This window comes from Crotalus tigris, unplaced genomic scaffold (assembly GCF_016545835.1).
Source record: "Crotalus tigris isolate CLP2741 ecotype Arizona unplaced genomic scaffold, ASM1654583v1 scf7180000024277.1505481, whole genome shotgun sequence".
Lineage (NCBI taxonomy): Eukaryota > Metazoa > Chordata > Lepidosauria > Squamata > Viperidae > Crotalus > Crotalus tigris.
The window spans coordinates 109,596-124,724 of record NW_024100449.1 but is presented as its reverse complement, the minus strand read 5'-3'; the positions used below and the strand labels follow the sequence as shown (position 1 = coordinate 124,724).

Sequence of the window (15,129 nt, the reverse complement as noted above, 5' to 3'; positions counted from 1 at the left end):
TAAATAGCTGTACCGGTACATGAAAATATCCAACTTTTCCCAGTTCAGAAAGGAAGGCACGAGCGAGCGAGATTTTGATTATAAAAATATACCTTCCTGAGTTTTCCACATCTTCTGTCTTTGTTTAGTTTTGCTCGTCCAGGAAGATCTTCCTGGCTTGGTAAAGGCAACTTGGACCCTGGACCAGATCCACCTGGGATGTCACTGGAAAACCTGGTCTTTGGAGCGGGCTACTGCAGACCGACAACTTCAGAGGTAAAAAGCTGTTCTGTGGAGGTGTTGACGACACTCCAAAATGAGATGGCCACCAAGCTGTCGATGAATTGTTGCATTTCTTAAAATTACAGTAATCCTCAATTTAAAACCATTGGTTTAGCCACTATGGGAAGTTACAATAGCACTGAAAAAGTGACACGACCATTTTTGAAACCTACGACCATTGCAGCATCACCATGATCACATGATCAAAATTTGGATGCTTGGCAACTAGCATGTACTTATGATGGTTGCATGCCCTGGGGTCCTGGATTTCCCTTTTGCAACCTTCTGACAAATTCAATGGGGAAACCAAATTCACTTAACAACTGTGTTACTAATTTATATATATAGGGACTGGGATAGCTATTTCGAGCTAATTAGCTCTCATCAGCCAGCCATACCCTTCTCAGATTCGAACCTGGGCTGCTTGCACATTAGGCAGCTGGGTTGACCCCTAGCCATAAGCTCTTTCTCACTTTGTCAGCTGTATCAGGCAGGGAAGAGACAGGGGAGGAGATATGTCTTGAGTGTTTTTTGATGCACCCTGTTGGCCCAAATATGGGAGGAAGAAATATTTTTCCTGTATCAGCCCAATCTAGGGCTATCCATAGGCAGCAGTCACTACTGCAACATTATTTGTGTGCTAAAAAAAATTTCTGGATTGCTAACAAAGAGTTTTTCTTCCTCCCATATTTGGGCCGACAGGGTGCATCAAAAAAACACTCAAGACATATATATATATATATATATATATGCACACAGCCCAGGTTCGAATCTCAGAAGGGTATGTCTGGCTGAAGAGAGTTAAGAAACTCGAAATAACTATTCCAGTTCTCCCTTTATTCTTTGTTAGCAATCTAAATATATATGTGTGTGTGTGTGTGTGTGTGTGTGTGTGTGTGTGTGTCTGTGTGTCTGTGTGGTACTCGTGTTGCTGGCTTTTCTAGGCTCTTCCACAGGTCTTGCCTTTCCTTGCCTTATGTTGTGTTGCCTCGCATCCAGGCCAGGTCCAAATCCAGGTTCTGGTCTCTGCACACATTAATGTAGCTACCGTACATTTTTCCCACCGATTTTCCACCCATTTATCTACTTGCAGTATTGCATGGTTTCAAATGATTGCTGAGTGGGCAGGAGCTTGGGATCGAGCGACAGGAGCTCACTCCATCTCAAAGAGGCAGGCTCAAACCGTTGGAGTGCAGACCATTTTTGGCTGGCAGTTCCAGTGTCATTAATCCTCTGCGCCACTGTGTTCCCTTGATGGCATTTTATTCCACCATCCACTTATTCTGCCTACCTGTCACCCTTGTTCTGATTTAATTAATCTTTTTTTCCACTGCCCAGAAATCAATTGACATATTTTTCAAATTTCCCCTTGGATGCTAAAAAAAAAAAAAAATTGTTTGGAATTAGACTTTATTAGCAAAGTGAGCCAAAGAGAAGCAAGATATTTACATATTTGCTCAGATTTTATGGGAAAAAAGTTTGGCCCTTAGGTTAGGCACATTGATATACTAGAGGTTGTTTTTAACAGTTGATTTCCATTATTTATAGATGTGTTTAAGGTGTTCCTTTGGGACTTTGTTGTATCTGTTTGGATCAGGTTGGGCTATCAGTATTGTGTAAATGGATGCATGGAGAACAGTGTAGCAAAGAAAGGCTAATAAATGCTTGCATGGCTATCGTGATTAATTATTAAATTGATATTCCACCTGACTCCCAACGAGTAAGAGTGATAACACAATAATTGTATGGACATAGAAGACACAATCATAGAATAACAGAGTTGGGATGGACCTTGGAGGTCATCTAGTCCACTGCAGTCTGTCCTTAAAAGCCTCCAGTGATGGGGTGTCCACAACCTCTGAAGGTAAGCTATTCTATTGATGGATTGTTCTCACCCTTAGGAAATTTGTCCTTAGTTTCTAAGCTGCTTCTCTCTTTGCTCTGTTTCTATCCATTGTTTCTTGTTTTCCCTTTTGGTCCTTTGGAGAATAGCTTGACTGCCTCTTCTTTGTGGTAGCTCCTGAGATACTGGAACCTTGCTATCATGTCCCCCCTCGTCCTTCTCTTCATTACACTAGTCATAGCCAATTCCAGAAACCGTTCCTTATAGCCTCCAGTCCCCTAATCATCTTTGTTGCTCTTCTCTGTACTCTTTCTAGAGTCTCAACATCTTTTTTTACATTGTGGTGACCAAAACTGGATGCTGGATTGCAAGTGTGGTCCTACTAAGGCTTTGTAAAGCGGTGCTAGTACTTCACGTGATTTTGATTCTTTCTCTCTATTAATGCAGCCTAGGATTACATTGTTTTTGAGTTTTTTTTGCTGGTGCCGCACATTGTTCACTCATATTTAAGTGGTTGTCCACTAGGACTCCAACATCCCATTCACAGTTACCAGCATTAACCTAGTCTGTATGTGTACAGTTGGGTTTTCTTGCCTAAGCGTAGAACCTTACTTTTCTCTACACTGAATTTCATTTAGATGGGGCCAAGTGTTCAAGACTGTCAAGATCCATCTGTCTTCTGGGCTGTTGGCTATTCCTGTGTCTCCATGCCTTTCCTATCCTAAATATGCAATTTTGGCTGACTCCTCAAAGTTTAATAGCAAGGAAATGCTACATGGAACAGATGGCAGACTTAGTTTGTCAGTTGAAACAGTCCAGCGAGAAAGAACAAGGTGTTTTCATCAGAAGAATTTGCCTTTCCTTGCAACGACTGGCTTTCCTTGACAGTCCTGCTCTATTTGAAAAGTGACAGCCATACAAGTAATGATGACAGGCCACTTTTGATCTCCCAGCTCCTGGGCCTGATTTATTTAATTCCTTTTGCAGCACGGAGATGGATTCGGCAGAAATCTGTGTTGCTTTTCAGCTAGCTGAAATGGTGTGGGTTACAGAGATAATTGAGATAATGAGCTTCATTCTCAAAGGCAGATAAGTCCCTGAAATGATATTTATTATCACTTTTCTCTCTTTTCCTTCTCCCTCAATCTGATGATGATTCAGATCCGTCTTTCCATTTCTGTTTTAGAAGGGGGGGGGAATGCAAAATGATGGGTTTGGAGGTATCAGTGCTAGAAAGCAGAAAAATAATACAAGATCCTTTTTATTCCATGGATCCCTATTCCCTTCCCTCCTTTCACTTTTCCATATGCTCTAGAAATAATTTGTAGCATGAGAGGGAAAGGCAAAACGGGTTATTATATTTTGGGGAAATTATATTGGGTTGTAAAGAAAGTAAGCCAAATATACATTCTATACCAATATTTTCCAATAGTTTTGATATTCCGACAGCCACCAGTGGTGGGATTCAACTGGTTCGTACCACTTCGGCAGAATCGGTAGCTAATTTTTTGTTGCCCAGGCCCAGAATGGATTTCTGGAGGCAGCATCCATGCAAAGAACCAATTGTTCACATATTTGAATCCCACCACTGCACAGCACCCAAACCAGAACATACCACACAGCCAACCACCATGCAAAAACTAATCCTACCATACACAACAAGAGTGTTGGGAATGACAGCCAGAATTCTCCAACTTCTAGGAATAACAATAGCCCAAAAACCCACAGCCACACTGTACCAGGAATTATCCAGAACTAGAGACACAATACAGAAGGATGGAAGAAACAATATAATTTACAAAATCAACTGTAACAATCACAACCAATTCTACGCGGGACAAACGTCACATCAATTCAAAACCAGAATCCAGGAACGCCACCTTGCAGTCGAACGCCACAATCCCAAATCCCTAATCTGTACCAACACTGACACTGAACAGCCCCAATGCGATTGGAGCAATATAAGAATCATCAGACACATTGCTCCCCGCCACGCTCATGAGTTCATCAAAGCTTTGCACTCCACAAGCAATTCCATCAACAAACACATTGACCTACAACCAGTCTACAAATCTCTCAGAATCCAAATAAACCACACACCAACCAGTGACAGAGCCAACTTTCAACCAACCCACACAACCCTCCCCAACCAGCACTTCACCACCCAATGACCCTCACCTGGTGTGATCTCCCCATCACAAGACCTATCACAAGACCTTCATCTGACATGATCCACAGCTGACCCATCACAAGACTCTCACCTGACATGACCCTCGCATCACAAGACCTACTGACCACATAAAGCCCTTCTAAGCAAAAGAACTCCAACACTGAAATTCCCTAAATTCCACTCAAGATATTACCTAGCCTGATAATGAAATGTTCTGAAACCAACCCACAAGTTCAGGACAAGAAACAATGGTTGGAAACTGATCAAAGAGAGAAGCAACCTGGAATTAAGGAGAAACTTCCTGACGGTGAGGACAATCAACCAGTGGAACGACTTGCCTTCAGAAATCATGGGTGCTCATCACTGGAGATTTTTAAGAAGAGACTAGACATTCACCTGTCTGAGACAGTATAGGTTCTCCTGCTTGAGCAAGGGGCTGGACTAGGTCCCTTCCAGCTCTATTCTATTCTAAGATTTAACCTCCATTATCAATCTTGATATCCTATTGAACAGGAGAATTTACTGTCTCCGCTGCTTTCAGGGGTTTCTGCAAGGTGGTAGTCAAAAAATCAAGATGGCAGACAGAATGGCTTATGGTTAATGTTATTATGATGTGACAATGCAAATTTCCTCATTTGCCTCTCCCCCATTTGTGAATTCCCATGTCTCCAAGTAATAGTGACATTGGAAAACCAAGCTTGTTAATTGAAATCCTAATGGGTATTGAGAAGTATCAATCAGACAGTCCATAGCTTGTTGTTGAGAGGTTAACCAGACTTAAAATCAGCTTCTTTTATATTTTACACAATTTTAATTCCCATGTACTGAACAGTTGTACCTGTTGGTTGTTATCTTTTTGGTTCTGGGAGGCACGATGAGTACCAAAAACAATGAGTACCAAACATTTTTTTTTCCTTTAAGGAATAATGTAGTGAGTCACAAAGCAGCTGACGCCTAGAAATTCTAGCTGGTGTGTTGAGTATCAAACAAACAATGAGTACCGGGACAAACTTTTCATGTCAAAATGCATTGTGTAACAAATGTAATGAGTTTCAAAACACTGAGTACCAAAGTACCACTTTATTTTTACAATTGCATGGGGATTTGCAAGAGAGAAGATCAAAGTCTTACCTCCTAGCCACCGCTATATTGATACAATTCAACCATGACTTAATTTTTTTCAGTGCTGTTGTGCAACCTATCACTTAAATCATCATAGATTAATTGAAGAAACTTTCAAGCTGTCAGTGGATTGAGGCCAACATTACCTGGGGTTATGGGACCATCACTATCCTTCTCTTACTTAATTCATACCCTTTGTTTGTGTGCATCCGGATGCCTAGAACAGACGGATGAGATTAGCCCTAGATGGTCAAATAAGAATTTCAGGTCACTAAAAATCAGTTGACGGCTCATCTTGCAGCTGCCCAACTAGAACCACACAACAGCAAATGTATTTGAGGATCAGCTTGATACTTCAAAACAATAAAATCCCCACTGTGACTGTCCTTTCTAAAGGAGATAGCTTTCAGACCACGCTCTTGCCTGATAATTTCTCTGCTTTGATTCGGCACAGAGGATCCTGGCCTGCCACTGTCTCCAGCAGACGTCAAAAGGACTTTTCTTTGAAAAATCATTTGTTGCACTTGACCTCTTTGCATTTTGCAGAATAATTAAATGTCAGGCTTGTAAGGCTGAAAGGAGTTTCGTGCTGAGTGATTTTGGACAGACGGGCTTGCCTTATTTTATTTTATTTTATTTTATTATTTTATTTTATTTTATATTTTATTTATTTTATTTTATTTTATTTTATTATTTTATTTTACTTTATTTTATTTTACTTTATTTTATTTTATTTTATTTTATTCTGCTCCCAGCCTAGTGGAGTGCTCTGAATGCATACTGCTGTTAGAAAGGACAAGAAGTTAGAAGATAATCTCTTCCTTCCTTCCTTCCTTCCTTCCTTCCTTCCTTCCTTCCTTCCTTCCTTCCTCCTTCCTTCCTTCCCTTCCCTTCCTCCCTTCGTTCCTCCCTTCATTCCTTCCTCTATCATCCTTCCATTTTCCTTCTTTCCTTTTATCTTTTCCTTCCTCCCCTCCCTCCCTCCCTTCCATCCTTCCTTCCTTCCTTCCTTCCTTCCTTCCTTCCTTCCTTCCTTCCTTCCTCTCTCATCCTTCCCTCCCTCCCTCCCTTCATTCCTTCCTCTATCATCCTTCCATTTTCCTTCTTTCCTTTTATCCTTCTTTTCCTTCCTCCCTTCCCTCCCTCCCTCCCTTCCTTCCTTCCTCTCTCATCCTTCCCTCCCTCCCTTTCCCCCTCCCTCTTTCTTCCCCTGCCTCTCTCCTCCCTTCTCCTCCCTCTCCCGTACCACTTGTCCCTCCCTCCTCTTCCTCTCCCTCCTCCTCTCTCTGCTCAGAATCTTCAATATTATAAAAATCATTATTGTCCCAAATAATTACAAAGGGGATTTTTTTTTCACAAGAAGGATAAAGCTAGTTTTGTATCAAGCTTTTTCAAAATTGCCCTAAAACTAATTTCCAGTATTTCTTTTTTTTCAAATCTATTCCTTAATGTAACAAAGAGGAAATTCTTTTTGACTGGTGGTGGTAAATATTTTAAAGATAAAATATTTGATTGCTAAATTGTTCCCTAACTAATTTGTGGCTGAAAGAGATATTGAGACTCTAGGAAGAGTGCAGAGAAGAGCAGCAAAGCAGATTTGGCGACTGGAGGCTAAAACATGTGAAAAACTGTTGCAAGAATTGGGTATGTCTAGTTCAGACATGTCAAACACAAGGCCCGGGGGCCGGATGAGGCCCGCAAAGTGGTTTCATGTGGCCCGCAAAGCCATCCTGGAAACAGTGAGGGAACAGCCCCCACTGCCTTGATTCTGACCCAGATTGGCTAGTAGCCAATGTACAATTTTGTGGTGGCCATCTATGCTGAAACACATTCAGTCTTAGCTCCACAAGGCTGTCTAAAAACAGCGAGGAACCAGCCCCTGCCATGTTGCCCCCCCGGGTGCATGCTGGGGAGGTGTCACCTTTTGTGAGGAATGATGAAATGGACCATGCCTTGTGCTTGCTCCGGTCCCACCCCCTTATGCCAGAGACCCTCAGATCTGTCCCACTCCTGTCCAGGCCCCCACGGGCACCTTTGACGCGAACGATGTAGAGCTGGCCACGCCCACCCAGTAGGCCACACCCATTCCATCCATGCCCACCACTAGGCTGCCCCCATCTTGGCTACCCCCCCACCCCCACGAGGGCAACCGCAATCCTAATGTGGCCCTCAATGAAATTAAGTTTGACACCCCGGTCTAGTTTAATTGGGAAAAAAGGAATAGGGATGACATTGTAGCAATGTTCATCTAAGGGGCAAGAAGAAGAGGCCGACCTATTCTCCTAAGCATCTGAAAACCTAAAAAGAGAAATTTCCTGACAGTGAGAACAATTAATTGATTGTTTTGTAAGAAGAATTGGACAATCATTTGTCTGAAATGGTATAAGGTTTCCTGGTTGAGCAAGGGGTTGGACTAGAAGACCTCCAAAGTCCCCTCCAACTCTGTTATTATTCATCGTAATACATGCACTGGGTTTTCAAGAGACTCTTGTTTTTATTTCTGTAATGTCTCACTTGAAATGTTCTGTCACTGTCAAAAAGGAAGAGTTACAGGGAGATCCCAGTTACTTATATTCCCTGATCTAAAAAATGGAGAAATGATGTAAATCTTTCTGACCAAGAGGTAGAAGTCATAGGCCCAGTGGTTTGCTTATAAATGACAAGGACTTTATGTTCCCTTTCTGTGCCTGAAGCAAGCCACTATTATGTTCCTGAAATAATGATAGGTCTTAGATATTTGTCTCCATCCCCTACAGGTTTAAGAAGAGGGGAGAGTTATTGGGTCAACAAAACACAGAGGCTTTTTTGATTGTTGTTTCCACAGATCCATTCTTTTCCTATGAATCATTATTCACAACTTTCTTCCTCATTATTCAGCCTCAGTCTTTGCATGCCTCAAGAATTAGGTTACAGATAGGCTGGGGAATCCTGGGAATTGAAGACCACATATCTTGAAGTTGCCAAGGTTGAAAAACACTGCTCTAAGCATCAGATGAAGTGAGTTGTGACTCGTAAAAACTTCTGCATTTTAATTTTTGGAAGAAAAGTCTTCATCGTGGATCAGCCCAAGCCAGGGATAAAACAACATGGGGACTCCTTTAGAAAGAAGGTTGTAGTTTATTGAAGAGGAAAGCCAGACAGAAAGATGGCTCTGGCAGAAAAGAGAGGGGAAAAAAGAGGCCGAGCACATGTGGAGAGTGAGTTTTTATACCCTCTGGAGCCTTTTGTTTGGAGTTGCTTCCTGTGGCATGAACTTTGACCTGAGTCTGAGTATGCCCTTTGGTATCTCTGTGTTAATCCTATTATGTCCTGTCTTAGAGTTTAGGTGGGGTATGTAAATTTTAGGTATCTTTGTCTTCTGGGGCCTCCATTTGCATTTCTACAGGGCTGGTTTCTACTTGGGGGACAGAGACCTGGGGCTATTAAGAAAAACTGGACATGCTTTTCTGCCTCTTTAAGATCCTTTGAGGAAATATATTTTCTGCCCTTTTAATATTTTCTTCTCGGGGGAGGATGACTTCTCATATAATAAAATAAAGAATTGAAAATACAGATTTGGAAAGGACCTTGAAGATCTTCAACCCCCTGTTCAAGCAAAAGACCCAATACCATTTCAGAAACAAATGTCCAATGTCTTCTTAAAAACCTCCAGTGATAGAACAGTGAAAACTTCCAGAGATTAATTGTTCTCATGAACAGCAAATTTGTCCATAATTCTTGGTTAGATCTCCAGTTGATAACTTCTACCTTGTCCTGCCCTCAGGTGCTTTGGAGAAGAAGTCGACCCCATTTTCACTGTGACAGCCTCTCAAATATTGGAAGACTGCTATCATGTCACCCTAGTCCTTCTTTTTTGAAAAATATGTCCAGTTCCTGCAATCATTCATTGTATGCTTCAGCCTCCAGCCCCCTAGTCATCTTTGTTGCTCTTCTCTGCACTATTTTTAGAATCTCAACATCTTTTTTTTTTTGCTCCCTGGTGGTGTTGTTTGCATTAAATGTATTGACGGGAAAAAGTGCTAGTAGATTCCTAATTTTTTATTCAGATGTTCATGAATCCTACATGATCTCTGATAGCGTTCATAGAAGCACTTTTGTCTGCTCAAAGAAGGAAACCTCCTCAAAGCAGATGGAGCTTCTTCTCCAACAAGTGCTCCATTCCAGCTTTAGAAGTCAGCTCAGCATCATCAAGTGCCCAAAAGTGCTCTCAATGAATAACCGTAGTCCTTGACTTATAACTGTTCAAAGTTTCAACAAGTGGACCAAAAGGTATTTATGACCTTTTGGGCATAATAATAATAATAATAATAATAATAATAATAATAATAATAATAATAATAAAGTAGGAAGGGACCTTGGAGGTCATCTAGTCCAACCCTCTGCTCAGGGAGGAAACCCTACACCATTTCGGACAAGTGGCTGTCCAGTCTCTTCTTAAAAACTTCCAATGTTGGAGCATTCACCACTTCTGGAGGCAGGTTGTTCCACTGGTTAATTGTTCTAACTGTCAGGAAATTTCTCCTTAGTTCCAGATTGCTTCTCTCCTTGATTAGTTTCCATCCGTTGCTTCTTGTCCTGCCTTCAGGTGCTTTGGAGAATAGCTTGACTCCCTCTTCTTTGTGGCAGCCCCTGAGATATTGGAAGAGTGCTATCATGTCCCCCCTCATCCTTCTCTTCATTAAACTAGACATACCCAATTACAGCAACCGTTCCTTATATGTTTTAGCCTCCAGTCCCCTAATCATCTTTGTTGCTCTTCTCTGTACTCTTTCTAGAGTCTCAACATCTTTTTTACATCGTGGTGACCAAAACTGGATGCAGTATTCCAAGTGTGGCCTTCCCAAGGCATTGTAAGGTGGTATTAATACTTCACGTGATCTTGATTCTATCCCTCTGTTAAAGCAGCCTACCACTGTGTTGACTTTTTTGGCAGCTGCGGGACACTGCTAGCTCATATTTAAGTGATTGTCCACTAGGACTCCAAGATCCCTCTCACAGTTACTACTATTGAGCAAGATACCTGAACATACTATACTATACCTGAACATTTGGTTTTTCTTGCCTAAATGTGAGAGGTTGAGAACTACATGTAAGAAAGATTTTGAACATCTACCTTTTCCATAATTTTCTCCCAGAACATTTCCCCTCCTATCTCTTTTGGGATTTTCCCATAACAAAACATGCCGGTGAACATCCATGCAGGTAGAGAATTCACTATAACGAGCTACCAAGAAATGGTTATCTGCTTCATGCCCCATAAAATTTCATTGTTCTTGCCTGTAAATTATGTTAAGGCTGTTCAGTGAAGTAGGAATAAAGCATAAGATGCCTGGAGGAGCCGTTAAGCAAATATCAGGACAAAATAGGAGAGTGGTGCTAATCTCCATTGCAACAGCTATCCAGATATTCTTGATGCCCTGCGGTGAATTGTAGAAAATGGGAATGATTTGCTTTAGCAAAAGTGCAGAATGTTTGTTCTTGCTGATCAAAATAAAAGAAAAAAATGCTGGAGGAAAACTTGTAGAAACACATTTTTTGCATCAGTTTCCCAAGCAAAAATATAGAGTTTAGGGATACTTTAAAAAAAAATGCACCAAATTTAAAATTCATGAAGAACTGTCAGAACTTCCACTTTCCTTCTTTCTTTTTATCCTTCTTTTTCTTCCTTTTGGCTTCCTTCCTTCCTTCCTTCCCAAACTTCTACTTAAATTGACATAATAATATTAATAGTAGTAGTAGTAGTAGTAATAGTAGTAAAGTTGGAAGGGACCTTGGAGGTCATCTAGTCCAACCCCCTGCTCAGGCAGGAAACCCTATACCATTTTGGACAAATGGCTGTCCAGTTTCTTCTTAAAAACTTCCAGTGTTGGAGCATTCACGGCTTCTGGAGGCAGGCTGTTCCACTGGTTAATTGTTCTCACTGTCAGGAAGTTTCTCCTTAGTCCTAGGTTGCTTCTCTCCTTGATTAGTTTCCATTCCTTGCTTCTTGTCCTGCCTTCAGACGCTTTGGAAAATAGCTTGACTCCTTCTTCTTTGGGGCAGCCCTTGAGATACTGGAACACTGCTATTATGCCCCCCCCTCGTCCTTCTCTTCATTAAACTAGACATACCTAATTCCAGCAACCATTCCTTATACGTACCCAAAGGGTTTAGAAATGCCAAAACTGTACTATTCTTGAGGCTACAACAAAATGGCTCAAAATATACAATATAATTGTGTACCTTGGGAAAACAAGAACAGAAAATGATTAGTTTCCATCCGTTTGCTTCTTGTCCTGCCCTCAGCTCCTTTGGAGAATAGCTTGACTCCCTCTTCTTTTTTGCAGCCCCTCAAATATTGGAATACTGCGATCATGTCTTCTGCTTGAGACTTCATGAGTGGTACTGATTGCTTGTGCCTGGCAAAGAAGGATTAAGTTTGTCTCCAGACTAGCAACTTTACTTTTATTTCCTGTTTTAGAACACTAATGAGATTCTCAGCCTTTCTTAGTGGCATCTTTATGGTATCTTCCTTCAAGCAATTCACTTATAAACGAAGGTCATTCATTTCAATCTTCAAATCAAGACTATTTGACTCTGGGTGATGTTAACTGTGCCAGAACTAGCAAATCTCATTTTAACTATTTTCTGGACCAGTGAATTTAATTTCATTTTCTGTGATGTGTCCAACATCACAGCAACCAGAGGCAAAAGGAAACAAAAACAAAGACACAAAAATAGATGCAGATGCAATATAGTGACTTAGGAGATAGAACTAAGAATTTTCCATGAACTGTGCTTTGGAATAACCAACATATACAGGTGTACATCTGTGTTAATGATACAAATTATATTCTATTTACCTAACTAAACTTCAAAGCTTATCACTGAACTGGAAAGGATTTTTTTTTTTTAATTTTACTTACTGTGTTGTAAATTTATTGGGAACCAGAAAGTCTTGAGGATCAACTGAAAATCACCTGGGATCTAGCAAATCTTAATCTGCCTGTATGTCAGAGGATCAGAGACACTTAGCATCCCATGAAATCTAGTAGCTGGTAATTTTCACCCATTTGTCCTGAATACAAGCAAATGACAGTGACTTATATTTCTCTTCCTAAGCTAGCAAACTAACCTGCCAACATATTGCTTTATTTCCAGGCCCCTCCTAAGAGTAGGAATGTGTGGAAAACTATTTGGGATTCTTTATAAAAGATTTCAGATGGTCCTAATAATCTGAGACATCCTGATCATCAGAACATAGTGGTTGTAACTATTGTGTAGTGGGCTTCAGTAGGCAAGAGCAGACCAGCCTAGTTACAACATCATTTATTGACTCTAACTAGAACTGGAGAACTGCAGGCAATTGCCTGTAATTTATACTCTGAGCCCAAAGGGCCTTAACCAATCACAATACTTGAAAAAGCCCGCCCAAATATGAATGTTCAAAGTTTCCCTCCAAAACAGTTGGAGTTAACAAACAGGGTCATCTAAAAGTTAGTTTCACTTTAGCTTTACAAGCAGTTGGAGTTAAGTTAGTTTCACTTTAGCAGGGATTAACACAACTTATATATATATATATATATATATATATATATATATATATATATATATATATATATATATATTCAATACATAACAGTAACCATCTGAGGCTACCAGTAAATCTTGAAGCCTTAAATAAAGAAAGCAGATTTGATAACATCCATCAGTGCCTTCATTCCTTCCCTTCCTCCTTCTCACTCTTTCAGACATTTTTTTTTTTTGCATTAATATATACGGATTATATCTGATGCTTGGATTTAGAACAGAGGTAAGATTCCAAAGTAACTCTGCTCCATAAACTAGCAAAATCAACTTCCTGAATTGGGAATGTGTATTCAAAATATTCAGACCAACCCAATTCACCCAATTTGGCATTTCTGTTCAAAGCATTATATAAACTCTTCTTTTTTTTTAAAAAAAAAAATTGGAATAATCACATCAGATCCGAGAGACAACATGAGCTAAACCTGTGATCCACACCAGGACCGAGCTGATCTTCACACTCCTCTTAAGCAGATGGACAACAAGCTCTAAGCTGTTGCTTCTCCGTTCGCTCCTCCTACAGGACAGAACTAATACATATGTTTATCCAGCTTTGTCCTGTAATGGAATATCCATAGACCAGCGTGGGGGGGTGGGGTGGGAGTGGAGCTCTCTCAAAAAGTCAAGATGACAGCAGTGTTTAGCCAGTCTGTCAACCAAATGCTTCTGGACCTAGTTTTTGGTGTGAATATACTTTGGGTATATTCTCTATTTCTATCCCTCTGCTTCTCCCTTTCTCCCCCTCTCCCTCCATATCTCCCTGCGTCTGTCTGTCTGTCTCTCTCCTTCTCTGTGTCCCTCTCCCCCTCTCCCTCTCTCTCTGTACCTCCTTGTGTGTATATTTCCCTCCCTCTCTGTCTTTATCTATGTGTGTGCCTTTTCCTCCCTCCCTCCTTGTGTATCTCTCTCTCTCTCTCTCTCTCACCCTCTCTCCCGCTCCCTCTTCCTCCTATTCTCTCTCTCTTTCTCTCTCTCACCCTCTCTCCCGCTCCCTCTTCCTCCTATTCTCTCTCTCTTTCTCTCTCTCACCCTCTCTCCCGCTCCCTCTTCCTCCTACTCTCTCTCTCTCTCTCTGTTTCTTTTCCACTTCCTCCTCTCCCTCCAATTCCCAGAAGTGTTGGCGGGTGAAAACAGTGCACAGCATTCCAATATGAAAGGTAACACAATAATAAATAATGGTTAGTTGGGTAAGTAGCAACACATGATGGAACAATGGAATTCCATTTTGCTCCTGAAAAGTTCTTTGGAACTGAATGGTTGAATTTTCCTGCAGAATTTTAATCTTAATCAGAATAGAGCTGGAAGTAACCTTGGAGGTCTTCTAGTCCAGCCGCCTGCTCAAGCAGGAGACCCTATACCAGTGGTTCTCAACCTTTTTAATGCTGTGACCCCCAACCAGTCGTAAGTTGAGGACTAAACTGGTTGTAAGTCGAGGACTAAACTGGTCGTAAGTCGAGGACTACCCAACCGGTTGTAAGTCGAGGACTTTCCCTGCCTGGGAGCGCCGGGCATGCGTGGTGACACCCCCTGCGCCGGCCGAGGCGTAGCTGGCAAGCGGCAGAGACAGAGCGGGCCGACCACCGGCTGGGCCACCAGCTGGCCCAGCCCAAGGGAGGTAAGGCACCCGCTGGAAAAGGGGAAAAAATGGCAGACAGCCTTGCTTGGCGACCCCCGTGAAATGGTCGATCGACCCCAAATGGGGTTGCGACCCATAGGTTGAGAACCGCTGCCCTATACCATTTCAGCCTGTCCAGTCTCCTCTTAAAAACCTCCAGTGATGAAGTTCTTACAAGGCAAGCTGTTCCACAGGTTAATTGTCCTCACTGGTAGAACATTTCTCCATAATTCCAGGTTGCTTCGCTCCTTTATTAGTTTCTATCCATTGTTTCTTGTCCTGCCTTCAGGTGCTTTGGAAAATAAGTTGACAGCCCTACAAATGCTGAAATATTGCTATCATGTCCCCCCTAGTCCTTCTTTTCTCCAGATTAGCCATACCCAATTCCTGCAACTGTTCTTCCTACGTTTTAGCCTCCAGGTCTTTATTCATCCTAGTTGCTCTTCTCTACACTTTTTTCAAAGTCTCAACATCTTTTTTGTAACCTGGTGACCAAAACTGGATGCAGGATTCCAGGTGTGATCTTACTAAAGTTTTACAAGGAGATAGTAA

At 41.5% G+C, this 15,129-nt stretch overlaps 1 protein-coding gene across 2 annotated transcripts in view; it reads left to right on the top strand.

Moving 5' to 3' along the window:
- Positions 1 to 15,129, top strand: part of FAM135B (family with sequence similarity 135 member B) — a 129,196-nt gene that overhangs the window by 77,769 nt on the left and 36,298 nt on the right. For both annotated transcript variants that reach the window (XM_039323550.1, XM_039323551.1), the window contains one exon: positions 129 to 255. In XM_039323550.1, the coding sequence (XP_039179484.1) occupies positions 129 to 255 (127 nt within the window). The remainder of the gene's footprint in view (positions 1 to 128; positions 256 to 15,129) is intronic.